Here is a 23,126-nt window from a genome sequence, read left to right as displayed (position 1 = left end):
AATTTATCCTGAATATATATTAGTGACACTGAGAAGGGTAGATATTATATATATTCCCAAGGAGACAAAATCCAAATACATTATATGGATGACCAAAGAAATGTTTATATTAACTGCAAATGACAACGAAATATCAAGATGGTGTTTTAAATTACCGTATTTGTTGATTTTAATTTCTAAGGATAATAAAATGTTTTTGGTTAGCATGCTTGATACACCAAAGGACTTAGAACCCTTTAATAGTCATATGAATATAAAAGTTTCATAAACTATTTTTAAAAATATGTCATGTAATTGAAAATAACTACAAACAAACATACATTTTGGCTGCCATACTGGCATTAATATATTAGCTAACAAGCAGGTTTGTTACTTTATTTCATGGATGAGAAGTAAAAAGGGATGATGCCATTTACTACCAACTACAGAATAAAGAGAGTCACCAATGGTGATTTAGTAGCCATCAGTGGTGGCCTCTTTGATAAACACCTATAACACCTATAAACCAATTTAGCCCTATTTACTATACATTATTCTACTATACATGTATTCTACTATACATTATTTGTTTGGGATTATTATTTCTGTAAGCTCCTTGCAGGGGGGGGGTGGGAGATCTTAAACACTACTTCTATATCCCCTTCCCAACCCTTTACCTAACAAACGAATGTGCTGAGTGCATACTTATTGACAGTTGTCATATAATAGATATTTTCCATAGCAATTAGGAGAAAATAAGGATGTGGGTAGAGTAAGCTAAATGGAGATATCATTATGTACAACACAATAAGGCACAAGACCATAAAAGTGACTTTGAAATAACATGTTTAGAAACAGCAAATCAGTTTACACAGCATAATCATTTTCAGAAGTCACTCATAACAAAATTTATCATACTATTATTGCTTAGCTTTAAAATCCTTTTTTGTGTGTTCTTACATGAGAAGCTGCATTTTGTACTATTCCTTAATGCATATTTCTATAATTATATCTCATGTCTTTATGAAGTACCTTATTCATACAAGTATGAGAAGAGCTATAAAAATCTAAAAGAAAATAAAAACAATGTATTTTTCCATTCTTCCTGGGTTAACACATACAGTAATTTGCTAATAAAAACAAAGGTTATCATCTGTCTTACTTTTCATTCACACTCTTGAATGACAGGCATTTTTTTAGAGTTCCTGTTAGAAAAATTCCGTGCCAACTCGGTTTTAAAATCAACTTAAACCAAAATATCCATCTTTTTCTCTGACCTTGTTCAATCTCTCAATCAAAACTGTGTATCAATTATATTTTCTAAAATAGTTATGATGCAAATGAACTAATTTGATTTGAACTAAAATGATTCTAATTTATGATAGCAGCAGCCTTACACTATCTTTCCCATTTTAAATGCACGGCGCTAGAGAAGACAAAAGCATACTCTGAAACATCTTCACAGGTCCTCTAACAATGGTCTCTTACTAGAATTTCTTCTTTGTATAATTATATTAAATTTCTGTGCTCCCCTCCTAAGATGAAATCATCTGTTTATACCCCCTCCAACAACTCAGAAGTGAGCTTGTATCCTTTCTCTCATGCCTTTTGTCTAAGAACACCAAAGCGCTTCGTTATTTTATTTTACCAACCCGATGAAGTCAGTGGTACATCAAAAGCTGGACGGCTGATGAGATAACTAGACAGAGGTCTGGACAGTTGACCAAAACTTAGTACCCCTCTAGGTCCTTAAAATCAGTCGGAAAATCAGCCAAGCTCTATTTACAGGTCTTGAGTATTTTAAACAAAAACAAAAAAAAAACCAAGAAAACCTTCCCACAAAGGAACTTGCACGCACACACACACACACACACACAAAACTGTACTTTTCAGAAGGTGGAAATACAAGGGGTCTTGTTCTTTTCGTTTTTCAAGAGCTTAAAAGCCAGGGACATCTGCATTTTGATAACAGCTCCTGAGGGCAATCAGATCAAAGACATAGAAAATCCCTCCTTCAAAGATGTGCACCTTGTGACACTTCAAGAAGGAGGAGAGATATTTAAAGTAAAACCTGCCCTGCATCATTATCACTGACTTAAGGAAGAGATTAAAAAGCCCTTGGCTTCATGTGGCTTTTCAATATTTTGCTGTAACCCCAGGGCCATAGATGCTGTTCGTGAAATTCTTCTACTCATCTCTACTAAGAGTGTCACAGCAAGATAAACTCATATACAAACACGCACACATCTCCACTTCCATTCCCATCCTTCTCCCTTTGGGGCCCATGACCCAAAATGTGGACACAATGTTACAGAAAGCAAAGTCATGGGGCAATGCGGGGGGAGGAGGGGAGGGTGCAAAGGATTGAAAGATCCAGAAAAGCAAGAGTGAGAGGTAGCCGGCTCGTCTGCTATTGTAAAGCAAGCATTCGGGTGGGGGCACAGAATGCAGAGGTAGAAATAAAGCAATCCTGACTGCCCACTCTGCCATCCCATTCTGCCTCTCTGCCCTCCATCACCCCATCCGCTCCTGGAAGACCACCTCCGAGCGAGAGGGCGCCACTTACGGTTCCCCACCCTCACCCTTGAGGGGAAACAAGCGAAATGGGGTTGGAATGAAGAATAGGGCTGAGCAGTGGGTGACGGTCATGCCGGGCTCCAGGTGGAGACCCTGCCCTGGGTGGCCGCGTGGAGGCACGGGGGGCGGCCCAAGCGCGAGTGAAGTGGGGATCAGAGGAGGGTCTCACCCCCAACGCTCCCGAGAGAGGCTCCGGTTACTCACATTTTCCGTGTCCCGCTCGTTCACCGTCGGCAATGGCGTCCGGGCCGACATTTTGTGCGGGCAGCGGGGTCTGGCCGGGGTCTCGCCGGCCCGGCTGGGGTGCGGGCCTCGGAGGGGGGCAACAGGAAAGGGGTGCGGACGCGAGCACAAGACCAGGGCGAGCGGCTCCCGCAGGCCGCGGAGCGGTGCAACAAGCGGCCCCGGCGAGGGAGAGAGAGAAGAGGACGCGGAGGAAGAGGAGGGGGAGCCGCTTCCCGCGGCGGCGCCGCCGGGGTACGCGGACAGTAACGAGGGAGGGCTTCAAGCGAGGCGGTTGCCCGGCGCTGGCTGGGCGGCGAGGCTGGCAGGATGCGGCGCTGAGGGGTGGGAGGCGGGGAAGGGGAGCCGGGAGGCGGCGGCGAGCCCCGCTAGGCTCTCCAGGCCATGGGTGAAGGTGAACCCGGTGACTCAAATCACTGCCTGGCTGGTCCCGGCGAGCGCCTGGGCGTCAGGAACCGCGGCTCTGACAGCGTCGCCCGCGCCGCGCCCAGTTCCCCGCCTCAGGTGTGCGGCGCCGCCCGGCCCAGCCGCATCCACGCGCCCGGGGCCCAGCGGCGGCGGCGCCCGAGCCCCCGGCGCGAATGTCTCGGCTCGGTCCGCGCGGTCACAGCCACCGCCGCCGCCGCGCCTCAGTCAGGAGGAGCGGCCCGAGCCGGCTGCGCGCGGAGCAGCGGGCGCGGCACGCAGCGCCCAGAGGCACTTGGCGGCCGCCGCCGGGTGGGCGGGCGCCAGCCGAGGGGGCCTCTCCATTCATTCCTTCATTAGGGATGCGGGGCCGCCTCCTCCTCTTCCTCCTCCTTCTCCTCCTCCTCCTCCTCCTCCTCCTTCTCCTCCTCCTCCTCCTCCTCCCGCGCTCTCTTGCCCGCCTGTCCCTGTGTTTATTTTTATTTCGTGCCCCACCCGCAGAGTTTACGGTAGTCTAAGAGCCTCTGGTGGTTTTATTTTTATTCGTGTTTGGTTTTTGCCGGGTTGAGGGTGAGAGAGCTGATGTGAATAAGTGGCGTTTTTTTTTTTTTTTTTTTTTTTTTTGTGTGTTTCTTTCTTTCTTTCTTTTGGTCCGTTTCATTGGAGAAGAATTGGATTCAATCCTACCCTGGATCCTACCCCTCCTTTTCTCCTACCTCGGGACTTTTACCATTCTTAAATTCTACTCCTCCTCCCCCGTTTCCACGCTTTCTCAATCCCTGTCCTCGCCTGAGCCCTCTGTCAGTCCCCTTCTCTAGGGAGCCATTAGATTCAGGGTCACCCTCAGAGTTTGGCAAAGAGCGCAAAAGCCCCTAGAAGCGCCAGCAGCCTAGCGGGGCGGCTGGAGACTCAGTGCAAGTGGGTCTCAGCCCCCGACGGCGCGGCCTCTTCGGGAATGGGGCCGACGGAAGATGTGTCGCTCTGGGCGCCCCGCAGCACCCCCGGAGTGGGTGAGACCCGCGAGTCACAACATCTACACTGGCTGATCGTCACTTCCTGGGACACAAGGAAGTGTCACTTAGGCGAGCCTGTTTAGGGAGGATGGAGAGCTGTGTCTGATTTGGGCCCTGTCCTCCCGCTTCCAGGTGGCTTCCTCACACTTCCACCCACCTGCCTCATGACATCCTGCAGGCATCCGCGTCTGTAGTGCATTGTCCAGGACCCATTCGCCTTTTATAAGCAAGGATGCTTTTTTTTTCTATCTCATTTGAGAGCTTACATTTTGCACATTCAGCCTCTAGAACGAAAACCTTATCATCTCTCTATTCTTTGCAACATTTCTTTTTCACTTCCTTTCGTGGATGGGCAAGAAGACAAAAGGAATTAAAGATAGGAGTAGATACATTCATTTGTTGAGCTACTTAAGTAAGCCTCCAACGGAATTCTTATGATGGTGGGAAATTTCTCGTCTCTCCTGAATTTCCTCCATTTGAAGGAAGAACCCCTGCACCAGATGGTTTTTATCCTGACTCATTAAAAGTTGTTTCTGAAAAGTTAACACTTGACCCTTAAATCATGGGTCCAAAAGACCTAAAAATAGCAAACACAAAAATCCTTTGAGGAAAGAAACAATTCTCACCCAGTCTATATTTACTTCTAGAACACCATCTATGTACTTATTCCTTTAGCATTTTCTCTTGTAACCACGTCCCAATTTCACAAATCAAATGAAAAAAAAAACAAGATCCCTTTGGTGGTCATCACCACTTCTCAAACAGAATTCAGGCGGCGGAACTGCAATGCTACATCCTGAACTATGATGTGTTACTGAGAATGTCAAGTATTTACATTCCCTCTGCAGAAAATCCTGAATCACCAAGATGTTTTGAAGTTGCAAGGGCATATTCTTGTATTTTTCTGGTTATTTTCTGGTTAACTATTGCGACGGCTGCCTGTAGGGGCTGCCACCAGTGTCAGCGGCACCATTGACTGCTGCAGCCACACAAGGGTACCCAGTGTTGCAATAGTACCTGAGTTAACCTAGCAATAAACAAGTATCTGTGAAAAGGTGTTCAGCCCCGTTGGAATATGAATCATTCCTTCAGCTGGTAGTTTGCATTTTGCTCTTCAAAGTGTACTCACATGTTATTCTATCTTTATAATCATGGTGACCCTGACAGGCATATTTATTTCCATTTTACAAAATTCCACTAAGTTAACTTGTTCAAGATCACAGATGCACCAGGTTAATAAGATACAGAAGAAGATAACTGGAATATGTGGTGCTGTTCAATCTTGCACCAGTCACAGAAACCATAGGTTCACCCCGTTAAGATATAACGGCTAATTCGAGACAGGTCTCAAAGGAGAGCCCCAGATTCTGGCACAGTGGCTTCCACAGATTTTAAAGTGTCTGTTAAAAGCCATGGACAAATTCCTTAGCTCTATTTGCTACACAATGCTCACTATTTCACATATTGAAATTTACAGAATATCACATAATAGTAAGGGATATTTATTGTTTAAGTCAATCCCCAAAGAACGTTTCTATCAAAGAGAGTCATTACTAGGTAGCTCGAATCCATAATTCTAACTAACCAAATTCTAGTTAGCCAAATTGTTTTTTTGGATAGAACAACTCTATCAAAAAAAAAAAGCCATTCAAATAATCCTTATTAATATCTACAGTTTTAAGCTTGGTATGTAGTGAAAACTAAGTGAAAATGAACTTTGCCCAGGTTAAAAAAAAAAAAAAAGTCACTATGTTTTTCAAAAGGAATTACTGTCTCTACATGAGCTCTTCTCCCCTTAAAATGGCATTGGTAGATAGATCCTTAAACATGGGAGAGGGAAAAAAATGACAAGGTATTATTGTGATGGAGTCAATACTGTTTAACCCTAGTCCTTAAAAATGAAAATGCTGATGAGCAAAATTTTTTTGTTACTATATATAGCTTCTGTGCCTGTGACTATGGAGAAATGACAAAAGGAATATTTTAAGGCTTTGAGTAATTTTCTTTTGGGTTATTAACCAAATGTGGCATGTTCAATTCACAGATTCCTAACTTAATGTGTTAGGGTAATGAAAGTTTCAGAAGAAAATTGAAGTACTGACAAAACAAAAGGGAAATAAAGATCTAAAAAGTGCTAAACCTACAGTGAAAAGTGGGAAAAGAGCATTGACTACCGTCAGCCCTATGGAGTAGAATTCTCTAGAACTACCGGGTCCAGTACTAGTTACATGTGACTACTGAGCTCTTAACATGTTGCCTGAATTTTTAATTTGACTCAATTTCAAGTAATTTACACTTAAAAACCGATTTGATTCAGTGACTGAAAAATTTTGTTATGTTTGAAAGTATGTTAAGTATATGAATCTACCTTTTCAACTGTAAATTTTCTGAAATCTATATACCAATCAAGTATTTTGATGGAAATTTATTACCTTAATTGGGATGTAATATAAATATAAAATGCACACCACATTTTTAAATACTTAGTAGAAAAAAAGAGAGTAAGATATCTCTTTAATAAATATTATAACCATTGCATATTAAAATGCTAATATTTTGATATACTAGGTTAAACAAAATATATTATTAAATCAATTTCAACTGTTTCTTTTTTACTTTTTCAAATGCGGATCCTAAAAAATATAAACTTACATATGTGGTTTACATTACATTATATCTCTATTGGACAGTACTTTTCCATACGGTCAAAGCTGAGAATAAAAAGGCTTAGTTGCTTAAGAAGAGAAGGCCGGCCAGGCGCGGTGGCTCAAGCCTGTAATCCCAGCACTTTGGGAGGCCGAGACAGGCGGATCAGGTCAGGAGATCGAGACCATCCTGGCTAACACAGTGAAACCCCGTCTCTACTAAAAAATACAAAAAACTAGCAGGGCATGGTGGGGGGGCGCCTGTAGTCCCAGCTACTCGGGAGGCTGAGGCAGGAGAATGGCGTGAACCCGGGAGGCGGAGCTTGCAGTGAGCTGAGATCTGGCCACTGCACTCCAGCCTGGACGACAGAGCCAGACTCCGTCTCAAAAAAAAAAAAGAATTGAAGGCCTTGATTATAAGCTATTAATAATTCATTCTGTGGTAGAGTGGTACCCAATAAACGCTTGTTGGGTACCATTCTACCACATGCCAAGCTGTGCTGTTCTAGGGGAATATTCTTCACCTAATAGTTAGCAGCAGTCAACCTTATAGCATTCTTTTTAAAGAGCAAAGTGGGAAACATGTTGAATTCATACAAATGAGCATTAACAGATTGTAGTCATTTGTAAACAAAGAATTTATCAAATGTGACAGATTCAGCAGATTAATAGTAAACTCTTAAAACTGCACATGTGCTTTAGATGTATCCAACGTCTGATAGACTTGGCCAGTCAATAATTATTTGTTGGGTTCATACTTTGTTTTAGGTACTACAAGGCTATTTATAATCTTTCATTTAACCACACAGGAAACTACAGGATGGACAGTTAGGTAAGGTAACAAAGAGCAGTCTCAGTTAAAGAGAAACAAGGTTAATGTCCATCAGGAAAAAATAATAAGTCCTTGTCACGAATAAACTGGGTCCTGATTGCCTGCCTGTCTTTGGCAAGGTGAATTTTTATTGTGTCAACGTTCACTACTTAAAATGTAGAATCACTGAAATGGACAAGAGCCTCAAAAGAAACGATATATTGTATTTTTAAAACTGCATAAAGAGGTTGCCTTTTACATTGTATATATTGTCATAGAATGACTGGAAAGTCCTTGTGATAATTTAACCTATATTTGTCTTCATAGTCATCAGTATATACATAAACTGTCAGATCAAGCAAGGATCAGCTCAATGCTTTTTTGTGCCACTCCACAATGCTTTTTTGTGCCGCTCCATACCTCACAAACAAAACCTCCAAGAGTTGTTTACTCTCCTGTTTCCCACAAGCACTCCAGGTTCAGCAATGTTGGTTTGCTTGGAATTCCCCGAACACACCATATTGCTTACTCCTCCACGCCTTTGTGTCATCTGTTCTGTCTTCCTGGAATGTCCTCCCCTCCTTCCTGCTTGATAGCCTCAGAGTTGATCTTTAAAAACCTTCCTTTCAAAACCTATCCTGACACCGCTATTCCTCCCCACACCCACAGTTAATTAATCACTCCCTGTGCACTACCTCTGTACCTTGGACATACCTCTACTGTTGCTGTCCTTGCACTGTGTACCTGGCTGGTCCCTTATCCAACTGTGCACTAGGAAAAGGAAGGGAATATGTCTTATTTATTTTTGCCTAGAACCTAGAACAGTGCTTAGCAATTAGTAGATGCCTAATTTCCTAAATGACTTTTGTTGACTTGTATATTCTCCTGAACTTCCACATTATTTTAAATTTCTAAGAAGCATCATTGAAAATATAGGAGAATTGAAAATATAGGAGAATTGAAAATATAGGAGGATAATTAAAGTCTGCAACTGGGAGTAGAGAAGAGTTTACATAGTATGCAAAGTATCTTCCCAATAAATGTTATTGACTGGGTAGCAAAGTGACTCTGTTCTGTCTGCTACAGATTACCATAGTGCCACTAATTTTACTGCTCTGTGATTTTACTGTAATTACTCATTTTTATCCATACATAGGAATTGCTGATCATTGATATTTCAGTAAGTCTTTTAAATGAATATCTGCATAAACCAAGGTGTACTGTACTTGGTTAGGAGGAAACACTTCAAAAGTAGGTTAAAAAATTAAAAATGGAATGACATGACAACGAAACGCTAGAGGCAATAGAGCTGGTGGTCAACCCCAGGGAACAGTCCCCAGAAATTGGGTGGCTCTTCCTAAGTGAAAGCCTTTCAGCAGACTGTCACAGCGTCAGTTGGCAGTGCAAGTTGGCACAGCAGAACGAAGAACAAGACACATGGAAGTTATACTGCAGTGAGTTATGCACTGGTTTAGCAATGCTGGAAAAGTGCAGGTGAAAATCAACATTCATAGCATCATCTCAAAGGAACAATGGTTGCATATGAGTTCATAAATGTATCAGTATAGTTATACCCACATTATTGTACCTTCCATACTGTAGTTTTGTAAAGTCACATAGAAAGCAAAACAATCTCTTGAAAGTCTTATGGTAGCCTCCCTAAAGTAGGAATTTGGTTGTCTTTCACTTGGCATTTGTGACTACAAATTACACATAATGTAGTTCAATGCCCTTTTAAATAGACTTGCAATTTGAATATTTGATTTCCTAGATGACACGCTAAGTGAATTGTTCCTTCATGTTTTTATACTTACCTTATTAACATAAAAATTTTATTTTTGTAGTTTCTTTATATAAACTCAATTTATTCAATGCCTTTAAATTTTTTTTTCTATGTTAAATGTGACATCACCGACATTTTGTTGATTTCTTCCTTTTCTACATAAATATTGACACCATTTTTTACTTTGCTTTTCATTCATTCATTAATTTAAAAATATATAGCTCTGTTAATGTCAGGGCCTATTCTAAACTCTTCAGAAACAGCAGTAGACAAAATAGACAAAAATCCCCACCCACATGAAGTTCACATTTTTATAGGTACTTTCAGTGTCTAGACAGTTCAAAACCAGAGACTCCCATTATACAAATAACATTTTGTTATGTCTTAATTATATTACTCTTTCAGCAAACACAAGCACCCAGGTTTAACTTTTCTAAAAAAAATTAATGAATTACAGCAGCTAGATCTAGTCTCCAATCCAGTAGTAATTTGCTTTCTGCCTTAATATTTTGGCCTTTCTCCAATAAGCTTTTGTATAAACAGCTTCAACTGGTTCCACAACTAGCTTACGTACTTGAAAATCATAATAAAGATGACTTCCTGAGCAGATGACTTATATTTGATCTACATTTTGTAATATTACACCAGCTTTATTATATTGACACCAGTACACTTACTACATTTCATCATTATGAACTGCTTTATCTTCTATAACTGATAGTTTTCTATTTCTGTTAGCGCTAAATAATATTTTTGTAGTTCAGCAAAAAATCATATGGTAAACAGGAGTCTACATTATAACCTAAGCAAAAGCCTTTCAGCAGACTGAAACCATTTAATCAAATTTGAGATTATCCAATTTAATTATCAATGCAGTTTATCAAAGTCGATGTGTAAACTTTGTAATTCTGTAATAGTAGAAACAGCTTAATTATAACCGTTTTAGCAGTACTTTTTTTTCAGATAAAAAAAGTTTTGGAATGCTCTCCCCTGTCCATTTCATAAAACCCAAGCCCCCTATTACTTTAGTAGTATATTCTACTTTTCCTTAATAGCTATTATAATAATGACTAAAATAAAGCAATTGTGAATATTCAGTCCAATACTGTATCTCTAATGCCTAGCACAGTGCCTAGCATATGGGAGTTGCTCAATTAATTAAGCAGATGAATGAATAGTAGATTTAATCATTTGTCTGAATTTGAACATATGTTTTCAGATCCTGGATTTCTTTCAGATGATTTTAGTATATTGCCACTCATAAGTGAAGAACCCAGGTTAAGTGTCCCTTAATCTTTCCAAATTGACCCTGCATAGTCACCCATTGGGAACTTACCATCCATTACTTAAGAACTCAATTGCCAAGACTCCCATATTAACTTTTTCCACTATTTACTAATGTCTTCCTTTTCTAGTACTGAAACAAGTATCTAAATTTCTAAAGTTATAAATGTGTCCTTTTAAAAGCATTACAATCATAGAATATGCATCTCAGAAGATTACTGTGACTAGAATCCAGGTTTGTTTACATACAAAAAAGTGTACTTCATTTGTAATATTTTTAACCATTCTTTTATTATCTACTTCTGTCATATCAAACTCTTAACTATAAGCCACAATCAGTTGCATACTATTGAGCATGTGCTATGAGTTCTGTTCTATTCTAAGATGCACTACGTGTGAGGTATGATGCTAACATGTTGCAATTAATTATTATTATTATTTTTGAGATGGAGTCTTGCTCTGTCACCAAGCTGAAGTGCAGTGGTGTGATCTCGGCTCACTGCAATCTCTGCCTCCCAGGTTCAAGCGATTCTCCTGCCTCAGCCTCCCGGGTAGCTGGGATTACAGGCATGCACCACCACAGCCAGCTAATTTTTTATTTTTAGTAGAAGCGGGGTTTCACCATGTTGGCAAGGATGTTCTCAATCTTCTGACCTCATGATCCACCCACCTTGGCCTCCCAAAATTTTTGCATAAATACAACAAGAGTTGTATAGCAAAATTTGAGATGAACTTTCAAAGTAGTCACTCTGAGGAAGCATATATTTAATACAATGACGTGATGTTACACTTTATGAATTTATTATGCAAGAGCTCTGGAACCTGTAGTTTGATATTTTGTATATTCTCAGGGGTGGTAAATCTTTGTCTTTTGATGATTTATTTTTAAGAATAATCTGTTTGGAAACAACTTTGATGAACTGCATGGATAACTGAATTTGATAATCCCATATTTGACCAAACAACAGACATGTAATAGTAAAAACAGCAGTATTTTCTTCTGTTCATCAAACTGGATCATTCCTTAAAGGAGCATTTAAAACAATGAAAGATGACAGCCTCTTTTCAAGCATAAAATCTTGAAAAGTAACTATTTTAGGATATGTACTAATTATTTTACAATCATTTCTACAGGTGGTCATATGGTGCATGCAGTTGAGGAACATGCAGTCTTAATAGAGTAACATGAAAAGTTAAAGAACAAAATACAGTGTTAATTGGTAACTGTCCAAAGGGCACTAGAGGCAAAGAAAGATAAAGAAAAGCCTTCATACAGAAACATCAATGTATATCATCATCATCTTTATTAAGAGCTAAAGTTTATGTGGGTTTTCTAAAGCCCTCTGTTTACATCATCTCCAGTAATTCAGCCTAAAATTCTTACAAACTGACAAGTATTCTTAGTCCATTCCCCCAAAGAAGAAACCAAGGCACAAAAGGTAAAAAGGTTTGTCTTATAGCATATATTCCACGACAAATTGATCTGGAAATCCAGGCCCTCCAGCCCTGAACCCAGGCCTCTTTTCATTCATTTCTGGGTAACAGGCACCTGCATAATGATTGCTGACTCCCACATCCATATCTCCCTTTTCTTTTCGATTTTACTTTTAAAAACCACTGTAACTTTCTGAGTATGAGAACATTAGTGCAACAGAGACATGGAGAGGAGTGTTAAGGACATAAAAATATATGAATAAATGTGAACTTGCTGTGCTATAAATGTGAAATAAAATCAGGTCTGACCATAGAGACAGCATTCAGGACAAACTGTATTGTGTAGCTTGCCTGATGTTTTTGTATGGATGAAATCAGATCAGAATTAAGACAAACAGCAAACTAGAAATAGGAAAGAAATAGTAAAAACATGTAACATACAGCCTAGAGGGTATGTGTTGTGAGGAATGGTAAGAGGGAAAGGCACCTATATGCAGAAGTGGAGAGAAATTTTGCCATGTTGATGGTTGGGAGAGAGCTTGTGGGCTACAGACATACTTGAGAGATACTGCAGATTCGGTTCCAGACCACTGCAATAAAGCAAGTATCACAATAAAGCAAGTTACACAAATTTTTTGGTCTCCCGGTACATATTAAAGTTATCTTTACACCATACTTATCTATTAAGTGTTCAATAGCATTAAGAATAAACAAATAAGGTACTTAACTTAAAAATACTTTGTTGCTAAAAAAAATACCATCAGATTCTTCAGCAAGTTGTAATTGGAGCCTTCAGCAAGTTGTACTCTTTTTGCTGGTGGAGGGTTTTGCCTCCATGTTGATGGCTCCTGACTGATCATGGTAGTGGTTGCTGAAGACTGGGGTTGCTGTGGCAATTTCTTAAAATAAGATAACAGTGAACTTTGCCACATTCATTGACTCTTCCTTTCACAAAAGACTTCTCTTTAACAGATGATCCTGTTTGATAGCATTTTACCCACAGCAGGACTTTAAAAATTGGAGTCAATCCTCTCAAACCCTGCTGCTGCTTTATCAACTATGTGTATTTAATATTCTAAATCCACTGTTGTCAATTCAGCAACGTTCATAGCATCTTCACCAGGAGTAGATCTCATCTAAGACACCACTTTCTTTGCTCATCCATAAGAAGCAACTACTTATGCCTTCAACTTTTATCATGAGGTTGTGGTAATTCAGTCACATCTTCAGGCTCCACTTTTTTTTTTTTTTTTTTTTTTTTTTTTGAGACAGAGTCTCGCTCTGTCACCCAGGCTGGAGCGCAGTGGCCGGATCTCAGCTCACTGCAAGCTCCGCCTCCCGGGTTCATGCCATTCTCCTGCCTCAGCCTCCCGAGTAGCTGGGACTACAGGCGCCCGCCACCTCGCCTGGCTAGTTTTTTGTATTTTTTAGTAGAGACGGGGTTTCACCGAGTTAGCCAGGATGGTCTCGATCTCCTGACCTCGTGATCCGCCCGTCTCGGCCTCCCAAAGTGCTGGGATTACAGGCTTGAGCCACCGCGCCCGGCCCAGGCCCCACTTCTAATTCTAGTTTTCTTGTTATTTATACCACATCTGCAGTTATTTTCTCCACTGAAGTCTTGAACCCCTAAATTCATCCATGAGAATTACAACCAGCTTCTTCCAAACTCCTGTTAATGTTGATATTTTGACCTGCTCCTATGAATCATGAATATTCTTAATGGAATCTAGAAGGATACATTCTTTCCAGAGCTCTTCAATTTACTTTACTTAGATTCATCAGAACAATCACAATCTATGGTAGCTATAGCCTTTCAAGATATTAATATGCCTGTAGACTTGAAAGCCCAAATTACTCCTTGATCATGGGCTGCAGAATGGATGTTGTGTGAGCAGGCATGAAAAAAACGTTAATCCACTTGTACCTCTCCAGCAGAATTCTTGGGTGACAAGGTACCTTCTCAGTGAGCAGTAATATTTTGAAAGGAATCTTCTTTTCTGAGGAGTAGGTCACAACAGTGGGCTTAAAATAGTCTGTAAATCATGCTACAAACTGATGTGCTGTTATCCAGGCCTTGTTGTTCCATTTACAGAACACAGGGAGAGTAGATTTAGCATAACTCTTAAGGGCTCTAGGATTTTCAGATTGGTTAACCGGTGTTGGCTTCAATGTAAAGTCACCACCTGCATGCGCCCTTAACAAGAGAGTCATCAATCCTTTGAAGTTGTAAAGCCAGGCATTGCCTTCTTCTCTCTAGCTATAATAGCCCTGGATGGCATCTTCTTCCCATAGAAGGCTATTTTCCACATTGAAAATCTGTTGTTTTGTGTAGCCACTTCATCAGTGATCCTAGCTAGACCTTCTGGATCACTTGCTGCTTCACCTTGCACTTTCATGTTATGGAGACAGCTTCTTTCCTTAAGCTTCATGAATCCACCTCTGCTAGCTTCAACTTTTCTTCTGCAGCTTCTTCACCCCCTCTCAGCCTTCATAAGAGAGTTACTGCCTTGCTCTGAATTAGGTTTTGGCTTAAGAGAATGTTGTGGCTGGTTTGATCTTCTATTCAGTCACTAAAACTTTCTCCATATCAGCAGTAATACTGTTTTGTTTATCATTCATGTGTTCACTGGAGTAGTACTTTTAATTTCCTTCAAGAACTTTTCCATTGTATTTACAACTTAGCTGAACATTTGGTGCAAGAAGCCTTGTTTTTGGCATACCTGGTGTTTCAACATACCTTCCTAAGTTTAATCATTTCTAGCTTCTGATTTAAAGTGGGAGACATGTGACTCTTCCTTTCACTTGAACACTTAGAGGTCCTTATGGGATTATTAATTGGCCTCGTTTCAATATTGTTGTGTCTCAGGGAATAGGAGGGAGTGAGGAGACAGAAAGAGATGAGGAGATGGCCAGTAGGTAGAGCAGTCAAAACACACACATTTATAGATTAAGTTTGCCGACTTATATGGGCACAGTTTGTAGCTCCCCAAAACAATTACAATAGTAATATCAAAGATCACTGATCATAGATCACCATAGAAGATACAACTATAAGAAACAAGTTTGAAATACTGTGAGAATTACTCAAGCGTGACACAGAGACATGAAGTGAGCACGTGCTGTTGGAAAAATGGTGCTGATAGACTTGGCTGGTGTGGGGTTGCCACAAACCTTCAATATGTAAAAAACGCAATATCTGTGGAGGGCAATAAAGTGAAGTGCAATAAAATGAAGTATGCCTGTAACAACCTGCCCAAAGAAGTTAAGTAGTTAGTGAAAGACAAGGTGTGTCCTAAATGCCAGCATTAGTTTCAATGACCATCTAACTCTCCCAGAAGAATAAATGTAGGTTATTTTTATTAAGCAACCACAATAGCAATAGCCATGAAGACTAGCAATCTGGAGTGAAGAGCTCCCATACTGAGCCTTGTACTAGAATCACAAAAAGAGCACTTCTGTTATTGAACACCTACCAGGTGCCCTGCAGGTCACGTTTGTCATGTTGTTTAATCCCCACAACAATCCTATGGGAGTTGCCTAAAGTCACACACACTTATGAAATATGTCTGACTCCACCACAACCTGAAGGAATTGTCCCTGCTTTCGAGAGTCTCACAATCTAAGTAGACCAGACGCCTATCCACCACATCTTGCCACTTCACCACCAAGACCTGAACACACACACACACACACACACACACACACACACACACACACACCCCACAGGTCCAAAAACACCTATAAAGCAAAATACCTGCATAGAAATATAGTATAAAATGTACAGATTGGGGCCACAAAGGAATGACTGAGTCCGTTACATGTGTTAATTAGAAAAGAGTTTCTGGAGGAGCAGAGCTTTAAGCTGCATTTTAAAAGACAAAAAGGACAAATATAAGTAAAGTGATTCAGGCATTCTCCAAAAAGAATGTAATGGGTAAAGGCCTGGAAGCAAGAATGAGCATGCTGTGGATGGGCGATGACAAGTAGCTTTGTTTGACTGAAACAAAGTTTTCTGCAGTACTGAAGAATCATTCATGTGAAAAAATATTTAAGAACTCAGCTATGTATGTTCATAGGTGAACGTTGTCTTTCCACAATTTTGCTACTTGCTGTAGAACCATCAGCATCTATTGAGATGGTTTTAAAATAATGCTGGGAACCATTACTTGCTTTTTTCAATTCCTCAGTAGTTTTCTCCCTATGGGACCATTCAAGTCTCATCTTTGGGCTTCTCTGAATTCTAGCAGCACTCACTCCCTTAGGTCTATAAATACTAGTATTAAACACACACATACACACACGACTTTCTATTTCCTTAAGAGGGGAATACAATCTTTATTTTTAGTTGAAATGTATTATTGTGCATTTTCTGAGATTCTTTCCCAACAAAAGACCACAACTATTTGTAGTGAAAGAAAAGTTCAGCATGTGGAAACTTGTTTTTGTAAGATACTTTAATGCATTGCTAAAGAAATATGTTTGCTTTGCTTTGCTGCCTATTATTTTTATAGACTATTTATTCATGATACTAAGAGCTTTAAACAATAAACGAACACAATCCCAACCCCCATAATCTCCTCTGGGGAGGAAGCAGGGTCTGGATGTTAAGCCATACCAGATGATGGAAGGACAGGAACTCTGGGCCTGCTTCGTGGTTTCAACGCATCTCAATTATGGTCATTCCATGTGCCTCAGTTTCTTTATTATAATGGAGATAGCCATTCTCACCTCATAGTAAATTCTTATAAAATATGTTCAAAGGCCCAGCAAACTATAAATATAGGGTTGAAAGTACTCACTTTCTTCTATTTCTGATAAAACCACAATATCTATGTGACATAATAAGAAAAGTCACCAGAATAGCGAATTGATCATTCCTGACAGACCTCTTAGATGGTGACAAAAATGCCACTTAAAACTACATTAATTTATATGTGGCCCAATTCTGAGGGAAAGGTTCATAGTTCTGATCTTTGAATGCCTTTCCTAGGCTTCTGAATATATATATGATGCTTTAGAATACTGCTTTTAACATTATCTGTGCGGAGGGGCCAGGTGTTTTCCTCCCAAATTTCAAACCTGTCAAATAATTATACCTTCATAAAGTGCAATAAGAATGAATTTATTAAAAAACCATTTAAAAATGTAGACATACACAATAAAAGCTTAAATTTATTACTAGATTCAACAGACCTAAAATTACTCTGTCGAGTTCTCTACATTTCTTTTTCTTTTTTTTCTTTTTTATTCCCAGGAGGTGAAAGGAAGGAAGGGAGGGAGGAGATGGGCGAGTGTGCCAGGGAGTCTCAAAATTCTATACGTTTCTAAACACTCAGTGGGTACTCAGTTCATCATTGAACAAAAATGAACAATTCCGAGTTTGGCACCAGTGTGTGGACTGACCATAATTTGAGTAACTCTGCTCGAATATACTCTCCCTGAACTCTCTTTCCATCATTTCCTCCTGTGCTTTACCCCAAAATGTTCTTAATACTGATCGCATAGTTCATTGACTATGCATAGAGGAGTATGCAAGACTAGAGCATGGTTAGTGCTGGCAATTTAGAAATGTCATCTTATCTTTGAGCATCCAGAGCATCTTCTCAGCTTTGTGTCTTCATCTCAAGTCTGGAAATGATCTGAGTAGTTCCTTAATCACTGGGAATGGGCATAGTCTTCTGGTAAAGAAAGCTAAATAGTCTAGGCTTGTCCAAATGCCACAGTGGCACATCACTCCTGGGCTAAGTAGGGGAGATTCCTGAGATTTGCCATGGAATGCCAGGTCCTCCATGCCCCAGTCCCTGGTTCAGAGACAGGGGGGCCCAAGAGAGTTGGGGACTCTAGAAGTGCATTTGTCCTCCTTCCTAGCCTTTGTTTTGGTAGCCTCTGCCACCTTCACAAATGACATTGGCTGCCTCCAAAAATGCTTCTAAGTAGCCATCCTTATCCTTTGGCAACATTTTTCTCTAATGACTGCATTCCTGTGAAACCAGATAAATAGAAAATAAAGAAGAATGGCCAAAGGGCACCAGTCTTTATGACTTTAAAGCTAAAAGAAAATAACCCCCTGAAACTTCAAGCCCTCCCCCACCATGATGTAATGAGGATTCAATGAGGTCATCCACTTTGGACTTCTGCCTCTGTATAGAGCTATAATTAAATTAAGGATCACTTATCTAGAGTCTGAAAAAGAGGGAGATCTAGGCCAGGCATGGTGGCTCATGCTTGTAATCCCAAGACTTTGGGAGGCCAAGGCGGGTGGATCATCTGAGGTCAGGAGTTCAAGACTAGCCTGGCCAACATGGTGAAACCCCATCTACTAAAAATTCACAAATTAGCAGAGCGTGGTGGCCCCCTCCCCCACCCCACCTATAATCCCAGCTACTCGGGAGGCTGAGACAGGAGAATCACTTGAACCCAGAAGGTGGAAGTTTTGCAGTGAATCAAGATAGTACCACTGCACTCCAGCCTGGGCGACAGAACAAGATTCTGTCCCCACTCCACCCCAAAAAAGGGAAATCTAGAGATCCCCTGAAAGATATAAGAAATCATGAGTATATGTGAAGTTTTCTGTAAAATGGGGCACTAGTTTTAGTCAGATTTTTTAAAGAACTCTGTTTTAAAAAAAAAAAAATTTAAGACTTCTCGTTTAAACAATCCTAAATGGGAGAGTAGCTTTCTATCTGTGTTTTTGACTTAGATTCTCTATCGTGCCAGACTCAAGCCTTAATTTTTTTTTTTTTTTTTTTTTTTTTTTGAGACGGAATCTCGCTCTGTCGCCCGGGCTAGAGTGCAGTGGCCTGATCTCAGCTCACTGCAAGCTCCGCCTCCCGGGTTTACGCCATTCTCCTGCCTCAGCTTCCCAAGTAGCTGGGACTACAGGCGCCAGCCACCTCGCCCGGCTAGCTTTTTGTATTTTTTAGTAGAGACGGGGTTTCACTGTGTTAGCCAGGATGGTCTCGAACTCCTGACCTTGTGATCCGCCTGTCTCGGCCTCCCAAAGTGCTGGGATTACAGGCTTGAGCCACCGCACCCAGCCAAGCCTTATTTAATATTTCCTCTTCATCTAGCCACTGTGTTCCTCAAATTACCTTTGTGATCTGTACCATGAAGCACTGTAGGCATTTACAAGAGAATTAGAATAGAGTAAGATAATCTTGAGTGTCTCCTGTATAGTAAGGGTATTATCTTTTTTTTTTTTTTTTTTTAAATAGAATCTTGCTCTGTCACCCAGGCTGCAGTGCAGTGGTATGATCTCGGCTCACTGCACCCTCTGCCTCCCAGGTTCCAGCAATCCTCCTGCCTCAGCCTCCTGAGTAGTTGGGATTACAGGTCCATGCCACCACGCCTGGCTGATTTTTGTATTTTTAGTAGAGACCGGGTTTTGCCATGTGGCCAGGCTGGTCTTGAACTCCTGACCTCAGGTGATCTGCCTACCTTGGCCTCCCAAAGTGCTGGTATTACAGGCGTGAGCCACCACGCCCAGCTGGTAAGTACTATCTTATGATACTTTTGTCGTGTGTGTATACTGCATCTTGATGTAAAACGGATTTTTTACCTGGGTTGGGGCCAAACACGGTTGAAAGCTATTGATGTGGAGCTTTAGTTCTCAGACTTGAATGGTGTACGAGAGTCACCCGGGCAGTGAACCAACATACAGATTCCCTGGCCCTGTCTGCAGAGCCTGCTTATGAGAAATCTGCATGTTTACAAGCTTCTTGGGTGAATCTGACGCAGGTAGGCTGTGAACACACCGGGATAAACATTCGCCTGGAAGCACTGATTGGGAGCATAGGATTGGGAGTTGCACAGACCATAACCAAAAGACCAATTCTGGTGGGTTAAGGATCTTGGCAAATTACTCTGTGATCCCACTTTCTTATCCGTGAAATGGCATTGTATGTCCTACGCATAGAGTAGTTGTACATATTACAGGAAATAGCCCCTGTATGGGGCCAGCTACATGTTATGGAGACCTAGTGCAAAATGAAAATGCAGGACCCCCTTTTCAAAAATTATCCAGAATTTCAAGATGGATGGCAACAGCAGAGCATTAAATCAAATGCAGGCCTTTCTGAGGCCAGCATCTTGTGCAACTGCACAGGTGCACACTCATACCACCAGATCTGTGAGTGTAAAGCATCTAATTCAGTGCTTAATGTGTAGAAAGCACTCAAGAAAGGTGCAGTGTTATCTAGCTAGACCATACATCAGTATAAATACGAGACAATCTATGTACAAGCATTCCAAGCAAAAGCACACAGCTATAAATAGGCCAAGGTATTAGTAACAGGATGTAAGATAACTATGATGATGCTGATAGGAGCTGATCTAAACTTTCTTAATAAGGATCAGGGATGCTTTGTTCTACAGTTTTGTTGTTTGAAGAAAGAAGAGCCATTGTGCAAGTCCAAGTACTGAATTGTTTCTGGCAGGCCCAAAATGTGCCATGTCCTCCTGTGCCCTCCAGGGGCAGTCACAGTGGTATAAGCCGCCACTCCCTTTCAGCAGCAGTACCCTGAGTGTGAGGCAGTAGCAACCTCCTTCCCCCTTCCCTCTCAGAAAGCCTCCCAGGAATTTCTCAGCAGCCTCATGAAAGCCCACTCTCTTTATCAATCAGTACAGGTTAAATAAAGCACTTTCAAGATCTGAGAATAATTCTCAGAACTTCATGTCAAGTGGAAATCAAGTATTAACATCAGTTCAGAGATGGAAAAACAACATGTAGGAAAACTCATTCCCTCTCTGGGCAACTTATCTACATACCTTGTTTGTTACTTCTATGTCCTCAACTCCCCAAATTACATTACCATCAAGGCCATTCATTCTTTACTTACCCTTAACAAAATTAAGCACACTTCCAATTTAACCTCAAATGGGCTCAAAACCAAATTTGGCATCGTTGTCTCTCACATTGGCTTCTCTTCTTGACATACCATTTTGTTACAGTATCCCAGACCAAGACCTTGCAGTTTTCTGTGGTCTATCACTATATACATACACCTCCCATATCTAAGATACACTATTTCAGATCATAGTTATTTGTGTGCTCCTCTGTTGCCTCTACTGGATTCAAATGCCCTGAGGGCAGGAACAGTGACTCAGTCTTTTATGCATGCTGTGTCAGCAACCAGACCTGTGTCATCCTCCATTTGCTTAGCGATAGAGAGTAGGGAGGGCTTGCAGCAGGCCCTTAGTATATATCAGCATCAGTTCGAATTTTCACCTCTTTTTGCTTGTTGCATGCTTGGGTTACCAACTGTAGCTCCAGTCATCTGGTGACTGCTATGTCCAATGCTTCCCAACACTTACGGCCCATGACAAATATTACAATTTGCAATTATTTTGTTCCCATTAAAAAATATTTGCCTGGGATAAGGCTGAGGTGTATAGGACTTCCTCTTATTCCATGAAGTAGCAAGGTAACACTTAATTTGAAGGTACGTAAATTTAAGTATCTTGAATCATTTTTATATGACTTCTCTTGATATCTTAATACCTTAGATGACTCTGGAATATCAGTCAATCAACAGGCTTAAGAATAGTGTGTCAATCAATCTAACATGCTAGGTCACGTTCTGATATGCTAGGCATTACAAGGCATAATTCCTGACATCAAGCATCTTAAAATTGAGTTGAAGATATTGTCTATGAAATTAGATACAAAGAGTACTCATGTACAACTGGCTAGAAATTTCAGAGATGGATATAAAATTAAAAGATTAGTGTGTGCATGAATGACTGAAAGAAGGCTTCAAGCTCCTTGACTTGAGCGATAAGGGATAAGAAGGGTTTGGATGGATAGAAAGGCGATATAAAGAGATAGTTGGGGGAAAGAGCAAGTAGTAAGCCAAGTAAGCCTGACCTAAGCATGGATGGGAGAATAGGAAGGAAATCGGCTTGTCTATAGACAGGAGTTATATTTGGGAATAGCAAATACCTGAGTCTGTGTGTTTAGGTAAGCCAGGAACATTAATCTTGAAGTGATAAAAGGACTTTGAACTTAATGTGATAGGCAATAGAAAACAATTGCAAACCATTTCCAAGAAAGTGACAGAAAAGATTTGGGCATATGAATCTATCATTGGTGCATAAACTTATTTGGGAGCATGAGGATTATGGGGTGGTCGGGGGATGGAGGTTCTGCTATAATCCATATGTGAGATTATGAGAAGCCAGACAGCCGTAGAAGTAGTAGAGTAGGGGAGAAAAAAGAGGAAGGAATCTAGGAATTGCTGAAAAGTCTTAATTCAGTTCACAAGCACTCACTGAGTCTTGCTAAACACAAGAGCTTCTGCTAAGCTTGGGAGAATCAATGGAGAACAAGATACACAAACCCCTGATGTGCCAGCATTTGCCATCTAGTGAGGGGGTCAGACAATGAAAGAAGCAGGCAGTTATAGCACAGAGTCATAGGTAGTCTGATGGGACCAGTGGGCATAATCTCCATGGACCCATACAAAATGATTCCCAGACCTACTGGGACAAGGAGAGTGGTGGAGAGTCTGGGAAGATAGTTAAATAAAATGACATGTAATATAAGAGGATATGGTTGAAGAAAGAAAAACATTCTGGGCATGCTATAAAATGGGGAAAAAGTGTCACATACCCAATAAAGTACACACAGAAAACACACATACCCTCCCTAGAAACAGCCCTCAATCTTCAGATCATTTCTACTTGACAAATGGCAGAGCCTTGGATTTAAGACTTCCTTTCGTACTTGAAGATAATGGAAACTGATCAGGTTTGTATCTTGTTTGTTTCTTTTTTTTTTTTTTTCCTGGAAATACATAGTCTTAAAGCATAGGAGGAAGGTGTCAAGATCCTTGCTCTAGGCAGCTGCTGGCTGAAACAAGAGCATGATATACTTCAAAGTATGCAGAGAGACAAACAAGGCTTTGGAGAACAAGACATGCCTGTTTTTAAAAAATGCATGTGGTGATACTCTA

At 40.7% G+C, this 23,126-nt stretch overlaps 1 protein-coding gene and 1 pseudogene across 4 annotated transcripts in view; both read right to left on the bottom strand.

The window, feature by feature from the left end:
* The window catches only part of MARK1 (microtubule affinity regulating kinase 1), a 140,081-nt gene extending 136,970 nt beyond the window's left edge, over positions 1-3,111 (bottom strand). Inside the window, exon 1 of one of the 4 annotated variants that reach the window (XM_023203539.1) lies at positions 2,761-3,111. In XM_023203539.1, the coding sequence (XP_023059307.1) occupies positions 2,761-2,811 (51 nt within the window). In that variant the 5' untranslated portion in view covers positions 2,812-3,111. The remainder of the gene's footprint in view (positions 1-2,760) is intronic. The other 3 variants (XM_023203540.1, XM_023203541.1, XM_023203542.1) reach the window with 3 other exon arrangements.
* Positions 3,112-4,113: 1,002 nt separating this feature from the next.
* The window catches only part of LOC111537037, a 61,060-nt pseudogene continuing 42,047 nt past the window's right edge, over positions 4,114-23,126 (bottom strand).

This window comes from Piliocolobus tephrosceles, chromosome 1 (genome assembly GCF_002776525.5).
Source record: "Piliocolobus tephrosceles isolate RC106 chromosome 1, ASM277652v3, whole genome shotgun sequence".
Lineage (NCBI taxonomy): Eukaryota > Metazoa > Chordata > Mammalia > Primates > Cercopithecidae > Piliocolobus > Piliocolobus tephrosceles.
The sequence above is the reverse complement of the archived record's forward strand: the minus strand, read 5'-3'. Positions and strand labels throughout refer to the sequence as shown.